The sequence below is a fragment of the Condylura cristata genome, unplaced genomic scaffold (assembly GCF_000260355.1).
Source record: "Condylura cristata isolate star-nosed mole 26May11 unplaced genomic scaffold, ConCri1.0 scaffold00006, whole genome shotgun sequence".
Classification (NCBI taxonomy): domain Eukaryota; kingdom Metazoa; phylum Chordata; class Mammalia; order Eulipotyphla; family Talpidae; genus Condylura; species Condylura cristata.
The window spans coordinates 43,784,629-43,804,448 of record NW_004567107.1 but is presented as its reverse complement, the minus strand read 5'-3'; the positions used below and the strand labels follow the sequence as shown (position 1 = coordinate 43,804,448).

At 34.2% G+C, this 19,820-nt stretch overlaps 1 protein-coding gene across 1 annotated transcript in view; it reads right to left on the bottom strand.

Moving 5' to 3' along the window:
- The window catches only part of UHRF2 (ubiquitin-like with PHD and ring finger domains 2, E3 ubiquitin protein ligase), a 74,597-nt gene that overhangs the window by 44,500 nt on the left and 10,277 nt on the right, over positions 1-19,820 (bottom strand). The window contains exon 3 of the mRNA XM_004677652.2: positions 14,321-14,580. Within this exon, the coding sequence (XP_004677709.1) occupies positions 14,321-14,580 (260 nt within the window). The remainder of the gene's footprint in view (positions 1-14,320; positions 14,581-19,820) is intronic.

Below are 19,820 nucleotides of genomic sequence, written 5' to 3'. Positions count from 1 at the left end.
AAATAGACTGAATTTTAACCCTTTACATTTCATTGAAAATATCAATCTATGGTGTATTTAAGTATATCTTAGGCATGTCCAATGAGGAGATTGAGAAACAAGTATGAGTGAGCAACCCAGATTATGACTCATGAGTAACATTTAAAATTTAGATTACTTAAAGCAATGGCTGAAACCAGGCTGAGGGCAGTGAGTAGAAAAGCTTGGAGTACACCCTCTTATATCTGAAATAAAAGAAGACCTAAAAAACCATGTTAGATTCAACCTAAAGGAACCACATAAGCCAGAGACTGGACAATTTGAGCACCAGAAAGAACTGAGTTTAATTACAATAAGTGTCAAATCCCTTCGTTCATAATAACACTAAAGCAACACAAGGGTACTTAAAGTTGCACAAAAACAGCAGTTTCAATTGTCACAATTCTGCCCCAACTACACCATATTTCCCCTTGGCCAAAATGCACTAAACTGTCTCCAAGGTCAAAATAGTCAGCAAACAATATTAAGACAGAGTCACTAGAAACAGCAACACACATTAGAGTAAATTGAAACCTGTCCCATTTTGACAGTTGCCCTAGAGGAACAGAGGTCAGTAATTATCCCAGCTGTTTTAATACTGAACTGTTTCAAAACCAACTCATAATTGATGCCAAATAAAAAGCATGTACCATTAAAACATGGTACTATTAGGGAAGTAAAGTACATCTGACACTATAAAAAATAAGTAAAACAAAAGTATCACTAGCTAACCTTTGCAGATGCTAGGGAACTTACTACTTCTGAATGCAGAAAAAGTTCACGAACCAAGTTCATTCTACCTTTCATATACAAAGCTATAAAAGGTAATAAGCTCCAACAACAAATTCTGATAACACATCTTAAGTATCATCTACCAGAGACATGCAGTATAGAAAAATGTAGATTTTTATTTGGTGTTGATTACAACATCACTCAATGCCTAGCATCTAACACAATTTCAAACTCCTAGATGTTTCTGCAAAAATCTTATTTGTACACATTAGTCATTTTTTTATCAGGGAATGAGATTCCTCCTGAAAGTCAAGTTCTTAAACATCAGCAAAGTTCAACCACTATAACACACCTTTTGATGACTAGCAGCCTTGGGTCTGATATTAATCCATGCCAACATTAAAAAGAATCCTTTTAAAAACTGGAGGTTCCTCAAACTGCTAAACATGGAGCTTCCCTATGACCCAGCAATCCCACTCCTAGGTATCTACCCAAAAGACACAAAAAACGATGATTGAAAAAGATACCTGCACCCCCATGTTTATTGCTGCTTTATTTACAATTGAAAAAACATGGAAGCAGCCCAAATGCCAAAAGTAGATGACTGGATTAAAAAGATGTGGTACTGGGCCCTCCCTGGTGGCGCAGCGGGTTAAAGCACTGCACTGAGAAACTAAAGCCACTTCCTCATGAGTTCGATCCCCGCCTGCCCTGGAGGTGACCACATGGCGTGGCAGACCTCTCCTGACCCGCCCGCTGCTCCCCTCAGCAGTGTACTTCGTTGATCTGCCTATTCTGCTCCACACTCTGTCTCTGGTGAATCCTCTCACCCTCCGCATCTCTGGCCTGTACCCCAGTTCTGTATGAATAAATAAATAAATCTTTAAAAAAAAAAAAAAGATGTGGTACATATACACAATGGAATATTACTCAGCAACCAAAAAAGAGAAACACATGTCTTTTGCAGCAACTTGGATGGAGCTGGAAAAGAGCATGCTTAGTGAGATAAGCCAGAAAGAGAAAGAAAAATACTGGATGGTTTCACTCATAGCAGGAGTATAATGGACCAGGCGAGAAAATAACAAGAATAATGAACAACCATATACCAGAGACACTTTGTGGGAGTGGAGTGGGGAATGGGATCAAAAACGGGGGTGGGGGGGTGGGGAGGGAAGTGCACGGGATTATGGTGATGGCACATGGGTGACTTGGTGATGGGAAACCCATGGGGATTACAATTGAGATGGAAAAAAAATGCACAAAATGATGTAAAAATTAAAAAAAATAAAAATAATCCTTTTACTTTTATTGTTCATTGAGTGATCTAAGAAACAGATGCTAACATGAAGATGAACCTATGAAAGACAGGGAAAAAGAACAGGACTAAGTAGCAAAAGTCCTTAGACTATGATAATGGCCTGTTATTTTGAAGACCAGGCAGAAAATGCATTAGAGTATGAGAGAATTCTCACAAACTCTTGGTGAGCCTAACGGTACATTCTGGTTCAGTGACCATAGAAGTCCACATTGGGCAGAAGTTGCCAGGACCTTGGTCAGTTCTCCAACTCTTGGTCACTTGGTAGGAGGATGCTGAGAATATGTGGTCTTGGCTCAAACACAGTAGCAGATCTCAAGTGCTGTAGTTAAATTATTGGTTAAATAAATTCATTCCTTGCTATTGGTGAACAAATTCTTTCCTGAATGGAGCGCTAAGTAGAGCACCCACCATAGCAGCTAAGGTCATATGGAAAGACCATTTCTGGTTGAAATGATCCAAAATTTGGACTTGCTTCAAAATAATCTACTGATTCCTGGGGACGCTAGTATAAACAAGATTAGTCAGGTGCTCACAGTGGTTGAAACTAGGTGACAGACTCATTATATTTTTCTCTCAACTTCTACATAGGTTTAAGATTTCTGTGATAGAAAATGAATTGCTCTGTAGTTCAAGTTAAGATCTAAAAAAGTTTTTTTTAAAGTTGTTTTTCCCCATGTGTACAAAATTTAGTCAACACTCAAAATGTACAACTGGGTCAAGCAGTCTCTTGGCCTACTCCATCATACTCCTATTCCCTAAATACAATTTCCAATTGCTAGTTATTTGTTATAGACTTCTGTATTTTTGATGAATAATTATATGTTGCTTTTTTACCTTACTATTACTCTATCCAATACTCATTTACTTCCATCCTCTCTCCCTTATATTGCTAAGCAGTCACATTCATATACAAAAACTCTTAGGTATAGGTACTATTGTATCCCTGTTTTACAGATGGGGCACAGAGGTTATTTGAGCAGAAATAAGGAGCAGAGACACCATACCAAGGTACAAAGTCACCTTGGCTTTATATTCCATATTTTACAAGGATTAAAAAACCTGCTTGCTCTCAATCATACAAACTAAGTTCTCTGTATTTCACACACACATAAAAATGTTTACAAGTTGAGTAAATATTATTCACAGTTATGTAACAAAGAATGCTCTGGCCCTCCCTGATGGCGCGACGAGTTAGGACGCAGCACTGCAAACTAGTGGCAGCCGCTTCAGTGTGAGTTTGATCCCCGGCCTTCGAGGTATCCACACAGCATGGCAGACCTCTCCTGTCTTGCCCGCTGCTCCCCTCAGCAGTATACTTTGTTTATCTGCCTGTTCTGTTCCCCACTCTGTCTCTGGTGAAGCCTCTCACCGCCTCTCCCTGCATCTCTAGCCGGTACCCCAGTTCTATATGCATAAATAAATCTTAAAAAAAAAGAGTGCTTTAATTATGACTTTTTTTCCACAATTTTGTTTTCCATTGTCTGTTTAACTGTCCTTTTTGGCTGCTACTTGTTTAGTTTTGCGTGTACTTATTATTAATTTTCCTCCATTCTGCCAGATGTAAAACTCCACTATGTTCAAACATTTCCGGAACTCCTTTGTTCTGTTTAGATCTGGACAGCTTGTCTGTAGGCCTAAGACTGTTCCCTAACTGATATGCTGGAATCTTTCATTAATACCTGTATTAAATCTTTTTGTCCTGAATACCATGTCTTTCTCTTTTTTTGATTTAAGGCCTGATAAGAGTGGACAGTTAAATTAAAATGCTCATTCATTAAATTAAGCAATCCTCTTGTTCTGATATTTATTTCGTATGTCTACCTCCAAAGTATCTGATGAATCCAAGGCCTTAGCCTTCCAAAGGTTCTTCAATGTTGATTTAACTTTCTTGCTTGTTATTGGCTTTTCATCCTTAGTTTCAGCTTTTTTATCCTGGTCAATTAGGTATCATGTACCCATTAACTTCTTACCTTCCAAAATGTTTTTTTGCCTTCTCTTATGTGTCTTTCTATCCCATTTTTGTGCTTGGGGATTTATATGTGTATTTTTTTTAACTTTTTTTTTTTCCCTAAAGATTTATTTATTTATGCATACAGAACTGGGCTAAAAGCCAGAGGTGAAGGGGTAGTGAGAGGCTTCACCAGAGACAAAGTGGGGAGCAGAACAGACAGATCAACAAAGTACACTGTTGAGGGGAGCAGCAGGGGGGTCAGGAGAGGTCTGCCACGCCATGTGGATCACCTCCAGAGCTAAAGATGAAACTCACTGAAGTGGCTGTGGTTAGTTTGTAGTGCTACATCCTAACCTGTTGAACCACTGTCTTTCTAGGAGGATTTAAGGAGACAAACATGCATCTTAATCTGCCATGTTTAACTTGAAGCCTTTTTCACTTTCAGTTTCATTTCTTACTATTCACCATACACACCCCCTACATTGCTGACCATACTAGTCTATTCTCTAATAATCCCTTATTTCCTATTTCTGAAATATCAGTAAATATCTGCTGTTCTTCTTTAAGAATATAGAAGTAACTTTCTCTACCTTGTACTCTCTCAACACTCTAGACATTTAAACTTAGGTGTACAAATTTCTATCACAGTAGTTACACTAGTAACAGCAATTTTTCATTGAGCAGGTACTATGTTAAAACTTTAGTGTGTCTGGGATATTCTAAGTATACAAATGTCTGAAAGCATGCAACTCATTAAATAGAAAAGTCTGTTTATATAACTATAGTTGTTAATCAAATGAACTATGATGACTGTATTAAAAAAATTCCCTTGATTCTATGTGTTTGAAAAGAATCCCTTTGATCCTATGTCTCCTCCCCCTTTCTTGACCTAGAAATTCTATGCAATGCTAATAAAAAACATAAATGGCCTTTTAAAGACTATAAGTGTTCATAAAAACAAGAAACCTATAGCCAGCTTAATTACTGTAGCAGTACTGGAGAGAAAGTCAAAAGTATAGGTTGTCCCCTACACAGCTCTACTTCCAATCTCTAGCATTTCAATGGAGGGAAACTTCAGGGAATCAATATGAAACATTTTCGGATGTGTTTGAAGTTTTAATAATTTCTGAAGTAGGCCTCAATATATTAATGCCAACTTTACATAGTGCTGAAAGCTAACACATATATGAAAAGATTTAAACTAGGGCCCCTCTTACTATATTTTAACTACCTAGTCTCAAAACTTGAAGCCAAGGTATTGTTCTATTGATATTTTAGGGAATTATCAGCCATAGTTCCTTGAAAGTTAAGAATCACTTTGGTGTTAAAGTTTCTCAGATAATGTTCTGCCTCCCCACTCTGTCTCTGGTGGATCCTCTCAGCCCCCACACTTCTGGGCCTGTACCCCAGTTCTTACGTGCATAAAATAAATCAATCTTAAAAATAAAGTTTGTCAGGTAAGTTTAGATACCCTAAGTTTAAGTTTCCCCAGTAGCATTTCCATTGTTTCCAGTACTTTTTAAATGTGTTTTAGAGCATCGTTCAGAGTCCCTGCTTTTGATTATTCTTAACTATGTGTATATTAACAAATATCAAGATGTCAACCAGCAAAGAATAGGTGTTTAAATAGGTAATTTATTCCAGAGAATAAATTTCAGGGAAACTGTTTAATCTCTATTTTCAAAACATAAATTTTGCCATAAAGTAGATAAATTGCAGTTTCTTGGTGGCTCTTAAGATAACTAAAAGATTAAAACTTAAAGATTCAAACTAAAAGTTTGAAAGATTCAAAGATTCAAAATTAAAAGTTAAAAGATTCAAACTACATTAAATGAATAAATGAAGTAACATAGTTGATCCTTCTCTTCCTTTAAAACATGGCTTCCTGGGGTTAATAGCTTTTTTAAGGACAGCATTCATCTGGAGGCATATACTAATTTAGTATATCTTTAATGTCATACCACATGTAAAATAAAAAGCATTTCTCATTCTAGTTGCTAACATTGCTAAATCTCATGCCTTATATTTAAATTTAAAACTTACTCACAAGAATAACTTACTTAAAACCACTTACAGACTTGATATGCTATATGGAAATCTCATTTGTAGAAATTTTAACAATTGTGGATTAATTATTTTGATAACAGTAGAAACAACATAATTTGGTTTAAAACACCTATGCCAAGATAAATTGTATAATTTAAGAGTATTTACCAAAATAACCTGCCTTAATTTTTTTTAAAAAAGGCAGAAAGTATGCTTCTCTTTGTACTCAGTAATTTTCAAGCTTTTTAGAGAATAAGAACATAGATAAATTAGATGTTTACAGATAAGGAAATTAAATCTATAGGAGTTACATACATGTACACCTATTAAAAACAGTATGTATACCTACTGAAAACTTACCAAAAATTAAAGCCATAAAATTCAAACCAATTTCTAATTCTGACACTTGAACTATATGGCTTATAAGAAAACCAGTGTTCTACATATTTAACAGGTCACTTAAATGCCTTTTTTAAAAAGAAGATTCCTGGGTCCCATGCCAGGCCCACACAATGCAGGGTGTATGAAGTGGGCTTTTGGTGACCTTAGGAATGTGGGCTTTTGGATACCCTTAAGAATCTGCATTTTCGGCCCTCCCTGCTGGCGCAGCAGGTTAAAGCACTGCACTAAGAAGCTTAAGCCACTTCCTCATGAGTTTGATCCCCCGCCTGCCCTGGAGGGGAGGAGATCCACGTGGTGTGGCAGACCTCTCCTGACCAGCCAGCTGCTCTCCTCAGCAGTGTACTTTGTTGATCTGCCTGTTCTTCTCCCTACTCTGTCCTTGGTGAATCCTCTCACCCTCCGCATCTCTGGCCTGTACCCCAGTTCTGTATGAATAAATAAATACATCTTAAAAAAAAAAAAAAGAATCTGCATTTTCAACACTTCAGTTAGATGCACCTGCAGTGTTTTTGACCATATTCATGAGAAATACTAATGTAAAAGGATTATCTATAAATTCGAAATTGTTATCTATAAAGCCATTTTTCTAAGTGATCTTACAACACAACAAAAGAGCAATGATAAAGTCACAGACCTAATTTACTCAACTCTAGGTGAGATTGCCATCTATCCAGATTCTAAGTCTGTATAAACATGTTAGTAACAACCAAGAAACAATGGGTCAGGCTGTTTACTGTAATAGGGTTCTCAAACTAAACCTCTCACTTTAACTCCTGCATGCAAAAGCAACACAATGCTTTAACTTAATTGAACTTTTCTCCCATCAAAATCCAAAAATCATTATATTTTGATATTCCTCAAAACAATTAAGATTCCTTTAGAAATCAATTATATCAATACATTCAATAAAATAAGCTATTTACTTAAAAAAAACTTTTCTCTAAATATATCATTTGATTTTATTCAGAATTGGCTCATTAACTTCTATTTGCAGTGGCTATAACTAAAAGGTTAGTCAAAAGCTTGCATCAGTCTGTGAATAGTTAAAACAAAATCTTAAAGAATGCTGGGAGCAATGACATTATCCTAAGACATTTGCCATATGAGCTTTTAACTATAGCCTAGCATAAGTTACCCTCAAAATCCTAAAAGATGCTATGATATTTCCATTTTAATTCAATGCCATGGTAAAAAAAAAAGTCTTGACACTGTCAAAAGCAGTATAATTTATTCAATTTAAGTACCCTTTGAGTATTAATGAGCTATGGATTCAGCTCACAGAAAAAAGCAATGAGACTTTTTTTGACTTTGGTTTATGACATCTGTTGTGTCAAAATATACTGGAATGACAGAACAATTTTAATTATATAAACAATCCTATATACTATAACTGCATGTCTGTGTATTATAAGCATGCCTTTGTGAAAATAATAAAAGAGGCAGTTAGTTTGAATGGTACAAGTATGTGTTTTCCTAAATCCAGGTTTCTCTTATTAGCTGTATACAATGTTGGACAAGTTTCTTAACCTCTCTAATTCTCAGTTATTCCCATTTTATAAATAAGTATCTACTTCACTGAGTTTTAATGTAGACTACATGAAATAATCCAGGTAAAATATTTATCTAGTGCCCAGCACACAGTATTATTTTAAAAAGAGAATTATTAAATTACTATTTAAAAAGGGTACCCTCAGAATCATTCAAGTCAAGACAAAAAGAATCTTTGCTGCTAAGTAAACTGGCACTTCTATTTTAAATGATTATTACAGTAAATACAAAGGCATAAAATGCTGTAAAAATAAATTATTATGTTACTTATAAAAAATTAAAAAGATTACAGCACATAATCTTCACATTATTCTAAAAATTTTAAATTTACTCATGTTTAAATATTTCAACTTTGTCTACCTACAGTTATTCACTTTTATGAATCAGAAATATGATTTCTTCTGTAAATTTTTTCTTCTTTATACAGGCTTCCCTGTTCAAACCAGTGGGGACTTGTAATTTTTCTCCTCAGAAGTCAGCAAAAATTTTTTGATCAATACTTCAAATTAGATCACTACATTTAATACACAATTAAAGAAAACAACTACAAAGAATAGTATTCCATGTAACACTACTCCATGGCCTGTTAAGACTAACTAAAGACATATGTTGAAACCTTAGTAGCAACAAGTTATCAGAAGGAATTTTAAGACCAAAAAAAACCTTGTTTAAGAAAGATGGGAAACCAGGATTAGAATTCATGTAATATTCAACTATTAGAAAGTATCTCCTTCATTCAAGAATTTACAATACATTATAACAAATTCCTCATATACAAATACGTAACATTTTTCTATGCAGTTAGTACAGGTAAAGGCTGTATATTGGAAAATGGTTCCTCATTTACAGTTATAAACAGATTATTTTGCTAAAATTATTTTTTTTAATTTTTAGTAAATGTCTTTGAATTCTAACAATCCCATTTACAAGGAAACAAAATGGGGGGGGTCATCAAAAAGCCATAATCTATCAAGTGTTAAAGATGAATACTCAAGATTCCTCAGTTCTTACATATTTCCTTTAGCTTTTACTAAAATGTATTTCCTGTATTTAGTTAAAATGTCTTACCAAAAAAAAAAAGTCTTATCAGCCCCTTCTCTGTATATATCAGGTACCTGAGAGCAAAGGGGCCAAACAAGGAACAAGGGGCTAATATCCAAGATTTATAAAGAATTCATACAACTCAAGAAGAAGAAATAACCAAATTAAAAAGTGAACAATAAAAAAGAAAGTGTACAACAGACCTATATAGACACTTTCCCAACAAAGACATACAGATGTTCAACAGGCAGTTGGAAAAAAATGAGACCAAAAAATCAATTACTGACTGGTTCTCCAATTTATTTGTATTACAGAATCACTGTGATGACTTAGGAAAACATAAACTGCTTGCCAATTCAGAGAATGACTTGCTATGCTTGAAGTGAGCCTCAAAACTTGCATTTCTAATAACTGATACTGATACTACTGGACAAAAAGGACTCTGAGAACTGCAGGCATTAAGGCAGTGGGTCTCAGTCTGTGGCTATAACAGTAGTGTCATGGGGAACTTTTGAAAATGCCAGGGCCTGAAGGCCAGATCCCTCAGATCAAACCTATCAGAAATCTGAGGGCTAGTTTCCAGGCACTGATACTTAAGCTAATGTGCAACCACTACTTTAAAGTGAATGTAAAGCAAATTCACTCTGAACAGGTATTTTAATAAAAAAGTAGGGTAAAGCTTTATTTAATCTTTTTATTGTATTTTTATTGCAGTTAATAATGGTTTGGTTATATGTATGATTGGGACGAGTGAAGGGTAAATGTTTACATTTCTTCAGGTAACACCCCTAGTCATTTTCCATAGTCCACAGGGTCCCCCTTCCTACTCTGCTCCTTTCTCATAACTCTGGTAGTTTCAGTTTTATAGTCAGATTTCTAAGGTTTATTTTGGTTTAGTTATGTTCTCTATATTCCATGTAAGGAAAATCATCCCGTTTTTTGTCTTTCTCTTTCTAACTTACTTTTCAGTTCCATTCATTCTGTTACTAATGGCAAAATTTCCAGTCCTCCCTGGTGCAGGTTAGGACACAGCACTGCAAGCTAGCTGCAACCGCTTCAGTGTGAGCTTGATTCCCGCACCAGTGGAGATCCACGTGGTGTGGCAGACCTCTCCTGACCCGCCCACTGCTCCCCTCAGCAGTGTACTTCATTGATCTGCCTGTTCTGCTCCCCACTCTGTCTCTGGTGAAGCCTCTCATCTGCACCTTTGGCTTGTTCTCCAGTTCTGTATGAATAAAGCAAGCTTTAAAAATAATAATTTAAAATAAATGACAAAACTTCAGTTTTTCTTTTGCTAAGTAGTGTTTCATTGTGAAGATATATTCACTTCTTCCTAATCTATTCATATTTTGTGGGCCACTTAGGTTGTTTCTATAACTTAGTTGTTGTAAATAAAGCTGCAAGAAACATAGGAGTGCATACATCTCTTCAAATTAGATATTTTTATACCTTTGGGGTAGATAAGTGGGAGTGAAACTGTGGATCATAAATTATATTTGTCTTTAAATTTAAATAAGGAACCACCACATTGTTTACATTCCCACTACAACTGCACAAGGGTTTCCTTTTTTGCACAGCCTCATCAACACTTATTGTTTCTGGTCTTTTTGAAATGTGTCTCATTCTCACAGGAGTGAGGTGGTACCTCACGGTGGGCTTGATTTCAATTTCTCTGACAAGTGATGATGAGCTTTTATTTCCAGCTGCTTGTTGGACATCTGTATGTCTTTGTTGGAAAGTGTCTATATAGGTCTATTGTCCACTTTTTAATTTGATTATTTCTTCTTCTTGAGTTGTATGAGTTCTTTGTAGACCTCAGATATTAGCCCCTTGTTGGATGTATGATGCACAAATATATTTTCTCACTCAGTAAGGTATCTATTTTTATGTTAGTTTCTTTAAATGTAGGGATGTTTTTAATTAAATGCAGTCCCATATTTATCTTTGCATTTGTTTCCCTTGCTCTTTGAGTTTGTTCTCCAAAGACATCCTTGAAGTCAATGTCATGAAGTACTTTGCCTATGTGCTTTATGGTTTCAGATATTCCAACTTTTTTAAACATTTTGAGTGAAATCTTTATATGCTAAGAATATGATCTACTTTTATTCTTTTGCCTGTGGCTGTTTAATTTTTCCAACGCCATTTGTTGAAGAGACTTTCTCTTCTCCACTTCATATTTTTTGTCATAAGATCAACTGTCTATGTAAGAGTGTACTTATTTCTGGGTTCTCAATCTATTTCATTGGTCAGTGAATTTCTGTATTTCAAAACTATACTATTGCATTATAGCGTCACTTGAAGTCTGGCAGGGAGTGTGATGCTTTTCTTTTTTGTTTTTAGGTAAAGATTGCATCGACTATTCAAAATCTTTTGTGGTTCCAGATAATTCCAATAATGCTTCCTCTACTTCTTTGAAAACTCACTATAATCACACTGAATCTACATATTGTTTTCAATAAGATAATTATTTTAATAATGTCAATTCTTCCAGTCCATGAGCAAAGAATATCTTTGTATTTCTTTGTGTCATCTATTTATTTTAATAATGCATTAATTTTCATTGTACAAGTTTTCAATCTTCTTTGTTAAATTTATTTCTAGGTATTTAATTCTTGTGATTGTAAATGGGATTGTTTTAATTTCTTGTTTTCTAGGTTACTGTTTTGCATGTAGGAACACAACAGTTTTTTGTGTAATGATTTTGTAGTCTATTACTTGAATGTTCTGATTTTCTTGTTACTAATAGTCTTTTAGTGGGATCTTTATGGTGGCCATGTATATTACAGGGTAAGGGCTTTAGTGTTCACTGATAAAGTTGCCAAGTAATGAATAACGATTAAATACAGTCAGGTGATCTCAACTTATATACCTTGCATTTAATGAAACAATTCATGTATGCTCTTTTCTTTAAATCCCAAGTAAAGTTTAAAGCCAGTCTTTAGGTCACATTTACGATGCAGAAAATGGCTGATCTATGAAGGCACTAAAGTATAAGTTACTACCAAGTATGTGTAGCATGTTTAGGCTAGGTGGCAATAATATTGCATGTTGTTTGACTGTCATTCTTTAGAGTCAGACTTTCTAAACAGATGTGTCCCTTGGCAAATAATATAATTAAGTTGTGGTCTCTCCACATGAGAATTAATGTAACTAATATTGTAGTTATGCTAAAGATCACATGAGCATCCAATCCATTTAACAAGTTAGCTCAGAGCTTGGCCGTAAGAGTTAATGTAATCTAAATTGCTTATAAGCTATGCCATTGACATATTAACCTACTAGAAACACTAAGGAAATGACTGTCCTCTAAGCCTACTTCTACCACTTGAGTAAACTTCATGACTCTTGATCAATAGCCTCAAGGTCTCTTTTCTTACCTGAATTTTATGAATTTGTTTGTATTTGACTTTGATAAGAAAAACTGAAGATCAGAAAACAAATGATGATTTCTTTTATATTTTAGAACAATGTCCACTAATAGAGTTTATTTTATTTGGCTGTTTTCAGAACACTTTCTATATAGTATCATAAATCTGTAATATCTATCATTCTTCACAGGTATTAAAAATATATTAGATCTGGCCCTCCCTGGTGGTGCAGTAGGCTAAAACATCATACTAAGAAGCTAAAGCCACTTCAGCATGAGTTCAATCCCCAACAGCTCCGGAAATGGTCTATATGGCATGGCAGACCTCTCCTGACCGGCCCAAGGCTCCCCACAGCAGTGTATTTCATCAATCTGCCTGTCCTGTTCCCCCCTGTCTCTGGTGAGTCCTCTCACCACCCCCTGAACCTTTGGCCTGTACCCCAGTTCTGTATGCACAAATAAATAAATCTTAAAAGAAAAAATTTAAGTCCTGTAGTATATGTTGGATTTAGATCCCTCTTTACTAAGATTCTTTCTAATAAAGAGAAATGTCTCCATTTAAAAAAAAATAAACTTAAAAACAACTCAAGGCATTATATTTTGTGCTAATATTACACCAAACTAAAGCCCACCCCTTAGAAAGTCTTACTCCAAAAATAACTTTAAGAACCCATTTAAAAGTTAATAGCCTTACTATTTAAAGCTTCTTACACTATATCTATGCCATGTTATTCCATACAATTATTTTTGTTCAACAATAACTTCTTATTGGCCAGAACAAGTTTTCAGATAATTTTCCTATGTTTCTTCTATATAAAACTCAAAGCAAATCAGAACTTATTTAATGATAATACATCAGAGAGCTGAAGTCCCCACCACTAATGTTATCTTGTTATAGTATTCATAATCCAGACACTGACTACAATTTATATACTAACTCCAATCCCCTTCTATCCCCTCAGACTCAGCTTACCAGTATTGCCAACCTTGGTCAATCCCATATTCATTCTAATCATTGGTTCTATTACCATCTACGAGGGTAAAAAGAACACAATGGCTTATTTGAAATAAGCCATGCTGGCCATGCTGGCAAGCCAGCCACTATCAAGTATCAGAAGTAAAGATAATAGGTATTTACTTTTGCCCCTTTCCAAGTATCTTGGGAATCTGAATTTCATATTGTTCATATATAACATTATGGTATCACTTGATGGATGACTTAATTTAAGTGTACCGAATAAATCTGTTCTAATAGTATCTTTTGTACTAAGGTTTTGATAATGAGTAGAGAAAATTATATTTTAGCTTTAGAGTATAGGTCCTTTCTCCTTAAGTTTTCAAATGAATATTTAAAGATATTTCATTACAGGAGGAGGACTAAGAAGTGACTGCTGATAGGTTTACTTCTCAAGAAATAAAAATATTCTAAAATTAGTTTTCTGGAATCCACAAGCCTGTGAATACAATAAAAACAGTGAACTGTTACCTTTAAATAGGTAAGCTGTACATGTAATTTCCTAACAGTTGTTTTAAAAGTATTTCAACCTCATTCTAATGACTATTACACTACATATTATTATACTTTATGAAGTAAGTATGATGTATTAAAATATACTAAAAAACTTAATGTAGTAAAAAGACAAAAGAGATCCTTGCACAGTAAATTAAGCCAGGTATAATCACACCAAAACCAAATATACCATTTAGGACCCAGAGATGACCGAGCACTATGGAACCCTTATTATTTTACAACCACCAAGTAAAAGAACAGTCATATAGACTTAAGGTGAACATGGCCCCTAAATGACTTTTCCAGAAAGACTATTATTCATAAGCAATCTTGAAAAGGAAGACCTTGCTTCTATAAATAAAAACATCCTCAAGCATGACCACTTACTCATCATACTCGATATGATAAATAACGTCTTCATCAGCAGCAACAGAGTCTGAATAAGATGTAGAGGGTACATTGTCCAATTTATTTGTGTTCTCTTTGGAATTATGATTTACATTTCCATTAGTCCTTTTACAAGAACTGCCATTCTTCAGTGGAGTTTTGCCACGTGAATGTCCATCAGAAGCTCTAGTAACACTATGTATACGTGCTTCAAACCAAGCACCAAGGCCGACATCTCTGGCATCCACCAATTCATTCACCTAAAAAATAAGTTTAAAATTTGTTAATGAAATGTTATCCCAGTCACTCCTTCAAAGAACCTTAATATAACTCGAATTATTTAAGGGTTATCATGGTTAACTATATTTGTAGCTGCTCATGTTTAATTTCAACAACACATAAGCCATTCTTTATGGATTATGCTATTTTTAATCTATTATTAATACAAAAATTATTTTCCTCCAATTTTTCTCAATAAATAGGTGTTCTCTTCAATTAATACTCATCTACTCTTTACCTACGTCCCACATTAGACTTCAAAGATCCTTATGTACACAAGTCATATTGCTAACAAAAAAGCCAAGACTTGAAAGCATTATGACTTTAAAGTACTAATTTTTTCCACTAATTTCTTCATAATGTTAAGTAAAGGTAATTTACAGAGTTAAACCTGAAAACAGTAAACTAGTAAACAAAAATCAAAAATGAGGGAAATATGCACATGAAATAAAAGAATCTAGTGACGCCACCTATATGAAATGGAGTAAGTTCAAGCACTAGTTTAAAAATGAGTATTCATAGCAGGAGCATAAAAGATGGAGGGGGGGATAATAATAATAATAACAACTATATACCATAGACATTTTACAGGGGTGGAGTAGGGAATGGGCTCAAAAATGGGGGGGGGTAGGATCCATGGTGATGGCATATGGGTGCACTGAAGATGAGAAGTCCATGGGGATTACAACTGAGATAGAAAGAGGCACAAAATGATGTAAAAATAAACTATTATAATAAAAAAATTAGTGTTAAGAAATATGTAGTTTTTTGTACTTCAAAGAATGATGATAAAACATAAAAGAACAGAGCTACATGGTACAAAAGCTATGTAGTCATGTCTAGCGAATGATTGTGGAGTAAACTGTTCAATCTCACAAATAAGATACAATACTAGAAAACAGATATATAAGAATTTACGACTTACAGTATTTACAATGGTTTCAAAAGTCACCCCCTAAAAAATCAGAGAAATTAAATGACAAGTCAGGACCTTTACAGAGATGAAATGCTCACAAGAACAGTAACTAAGGGATATCCTTTCAACCTTTTATCTAACCCCTAAAAAGAGAAAAATGATAGATATAAAATCATCACCTAATTAAGCAAGCTCTGAGGGTTTAAGGGACAACATAAGGTGCCAATATAATTCTAACAGGATAGGTTAGGATGAAGGACAGAGAGAAAGAGTATAAACTTAACTAACATATGGAAGTCTCCTTAGGCTTGTCTAACTCTTAAACAACTTTAGTTCCTATTTTAAATGATCAAAAACAAAGGGTCTGACAAGTTAACTTTCTCCAAATGAAAGCCAATGAAAGGCGAGCTAGAGTTTTAAGGCAGCTTGACCTTGAAGCTTATAATTGATGGTGCTTACTGACAAGGTCACAATATAAACAGGAACTTCAAAGGTTAAGTGATGAACTTAAAAAATACAACACTGCTGGCCCAGTGGGTTTGAGCACAATACTATGAAGTGATCCACACTCACTGCAGCACAAATTCGATTCTTGGCCAGGGAGATGACCCACATGGCATGGCAGACCTCTCCTGTCCAGCCTGCTGCTCCCCTTGGCAGTGTATTTCAGTCAATCTGCCTATTCTGCTCCCCACTGTCTCTGGTGAATCCTCTCACCACCCTCCACTCCACATCTCTGGCCTGTACCCCAGTTCTGTGTGCATGGATAAATTAATCTTTAAAAAGAAAGAAAGGAAGAAATACTACACTAAAAATACAACTGTTTCAAACCACCAAACTAACAAAAAAGGTAAAGAAATTACAGACCAAACTAAATGTTTACTGTCACTACCAGGAGAGGCACATTTAACCTAAAACACTATATAATGAATTTTGTAGAAATATACTATTGAAAGACTTAAGATTCAAAGTATTCAGTGAGAGAAGAAAAAGACCTAATGACCAACCTAGCTAGACATAAAGATTGAGAGATGGAAAATGGTATAAAGACAGTTCCTTACAGGCATTAGAACTTAAAAAAAAAAAGAAAGAAAGAAAGAAAGAAAAATCAATGTTAGTGTCTAACTTATTGGGGAGAATAACTTAAGACAGTTAATTATCTAACTTACTGTGGCTATTTTCACAGCAAATTGAAATATCAAGGTTTCATACAGCGCTACATAATTACTATCCTGGCAGAGAATGGGGTATATAGTTGATATTAAAACAGTTACAGCAAAAATACAGAAGGTAATATAAACCATATTATGGAACAGTAGTACTATGGAATAGGACTAATGAAAAACTGAATTTGCATAACAAATATAAGAAACTAATAGGCAGAGTCAGTATCTGGATGCCCCAATAGTTGGTATTACAATTGGAGTTAACAGAAAATAAATCAATCTAAAAATACCATTGTTGCTTTAAACACCAGTCACAATAGTACTTATTTGCTCATAAAAGTAGGGGATGTTATTCTTTCAAGTAAAACTAGATTTATAAGTGAAAAACACGAACTTCTAAATCCTCTATTTAGTTAACTAAAGTGAAAAAAATGCTTTTAAATTCAAAATTAAAGTTTCTGCACATTATATAAAACATATTAAAAGCCAAGTTTGAGTGGATCAAGTAGCAAACAAAAGGTAAACGCACTTTCATAAAGTCTGAGTTTTGAAGGTGCTTCAGAAGAAAATACTTAAAACTTGCCATGGTAACTAGTTTAGTAATCCAGTTAAAATTAAGAACTGAAATGTCCAAACCCGTCGACTTATTAACACTAAGAATGAAACCTAATGTAAATTATGAACTTTAGGTAAAATGACAGTTATTAGGCCAGAAGGATTAGACAAAGCTCCTGAATCTAATAAATTTACATATTAAAAAACCACCTTGTTTCAGAATATAAATTGTTTCCTACAATCATTGTGATTCAATTTGTGTTCAATGTACAGTGAGTGGGAATATGAACTCAGCCTCTGCATAATCTTCCACAGGCTCTACGCACCGTGATAGTGATATGTAGTTTCTTAAAACATGATAAATTATGACCAGAAAATTGCTCAATGTTGCCCAATTTGGCATAATAAGAATGATACTGAATAATGACATCAGATTAAAAGTTCATCTTAAAACATAAATGTTTACAAATACCAAGTTTTTAGTAATAATTTTTGTAATTATCATGAGATCTAAAGAAAATTTTAGTCAAAAAGAAAGAAAAGCCCCAGAATTTGTTCTTCCATAGAACAATTTAATTATACAAAGCTCCATGCCTCTAGTAGGGAAATCTTTAAAAGCAAAAGTGACAGTAAAAAATTCAAGATAAAGACAAAAAAGTCACAGAATCAAGAGATGCAGAAATAAACAAAATTCTAATATAACTATTATTGAGAGACTTGCTCTATGGAAAATAGACAAGATTCCAAACAAATCAATTCAACATAGCAGTTTCTAAGCATTTTCAGATTAGCTCCCCAAAGTTAATATCTAATAAAGTTCCATGAAAGAAAAAATACCACTTTTGTGTATTTTCTAAAATAAAACTTAATACAAATATATACTAGATATCCAAACATTCATTCAGAAGTGAAATATCCAGAAATATGCTTCTCTCTATATAAAAAAAAAACTTTTAGTAAAAATTTCAAATACCTAAGACAACTGAGTTTCACCAACAAACCAAACAAATCTGTTAGAATATAAATTGAACTGCTTGATTTCTTAGCTACAGACACATAAGCTGCCCTGCCTGGAAAATGAATGCTCGTTTTTACTACCCAAAAAAAATCAAGTCAAAAAGTAGCAGTTTCTAAACTGCTGTCCTTAAACTAAAGTTAAAAAATAACAATGTAAGTTTAATAGAGATACAGATGGTTACATACTTACAGGTATGTAGACAAACATTCCCTAGCTCCTTCAGTTGAAAGCCCTAAAAATATAATAGCTCAAATAGCAAGGATTATATCCAAAGCCTGGATCTTTATTTCAAGTATCATTTTCCAATTAGAGAAACCAACACTCTTTGGAAGAAGCAGTTGATTCTAGGACTGGGAGAGGAAATCATAAAATGAAACTTCTAGAAAGAGTGCTTAGAAAAGAAACAAATAACCACAAGCTAACATTGATGGTCAGCTGAGACAAAATAACCACAATGAGGTAAATGACTGAAAATATAAATATGGGAGAAGTGACAAAGTTCCCACATAGAAAAATTCCCACTAGTTATTATAGATCATCTGTTCTTAAGGAAATGAAATATGCAATTTCCCACTTTTCAAGTGTTGGCTGAATACAGTGACTTCTAAAACATAACAGTATAGGAAGAGGGGAAGTAACTTCACAGAAAAAAGTAAAGCAATTGTAATAAAGAAAAAATGAAAAACAATGAGTAACGATATACCAGAGACATTTTACAGGGTGAAGTGGCGAATGGGATCAAAAATGTGGTGGGAGAGGTGCACAGGACTATGGTGATAGCACAAGTGTGAATTGGTAGGGGAATGTCCATGGGAAAAAGGCACAAAATGAAGAATATTGTAAAAACAAACTAAAATTGAAAAAAAAAAAACCCCTGATAAACTACTACCTTATTCAAGGGGATTAAGGTTCACTTCATCAATAAGGACTCTTGACATAATATCTAAGTTAAAATTTGCAAATAAATGTTGACAGCTCATGTCCCAGATATGAAGTAATGAAAATGAACTACTTCTGGTCTTTCTCCCCAAAATATATAATGATGTATAATGTATAATGATGACAAAGATAACAAACAGATGAATCTGTGTGAAAGAACATTTTACAAAATACCTAAGCATCACATCTCAAAACTTCAAAGTTATCAAAATTAAAGCATTTGAGAAACTGTTATAGTCAAGAGGAGACATGACAATAATTGTAGAACAACTCCAATGTCAATTTAATGTGGTATCCTAGGTGGGATTCTCCCACAGAAACAAAGTAATTAGGTAAAAGCAAAGGAGAGACTGTACATTAATTGTAACAAATGTAGCACACTAATTTGGATATATGGGATGGGATATATGGAAACTGTATTATCTTTCCAATTATGTTGTGTAAATCTAAAACTACTCTAAAAATCATAGTATTGCTATCTGAAAGGAGGAAATCAATGGATGATGTAGATAACAAAATGGAAAGCTGGTTTTTTTTTTAATTTTTTTTATTTTATTAAAAAGTTTATTTTTACATCATTTTGCACATTTTTTTTCATCTCAATTGTAATCCCCATGGGTTTCCCTC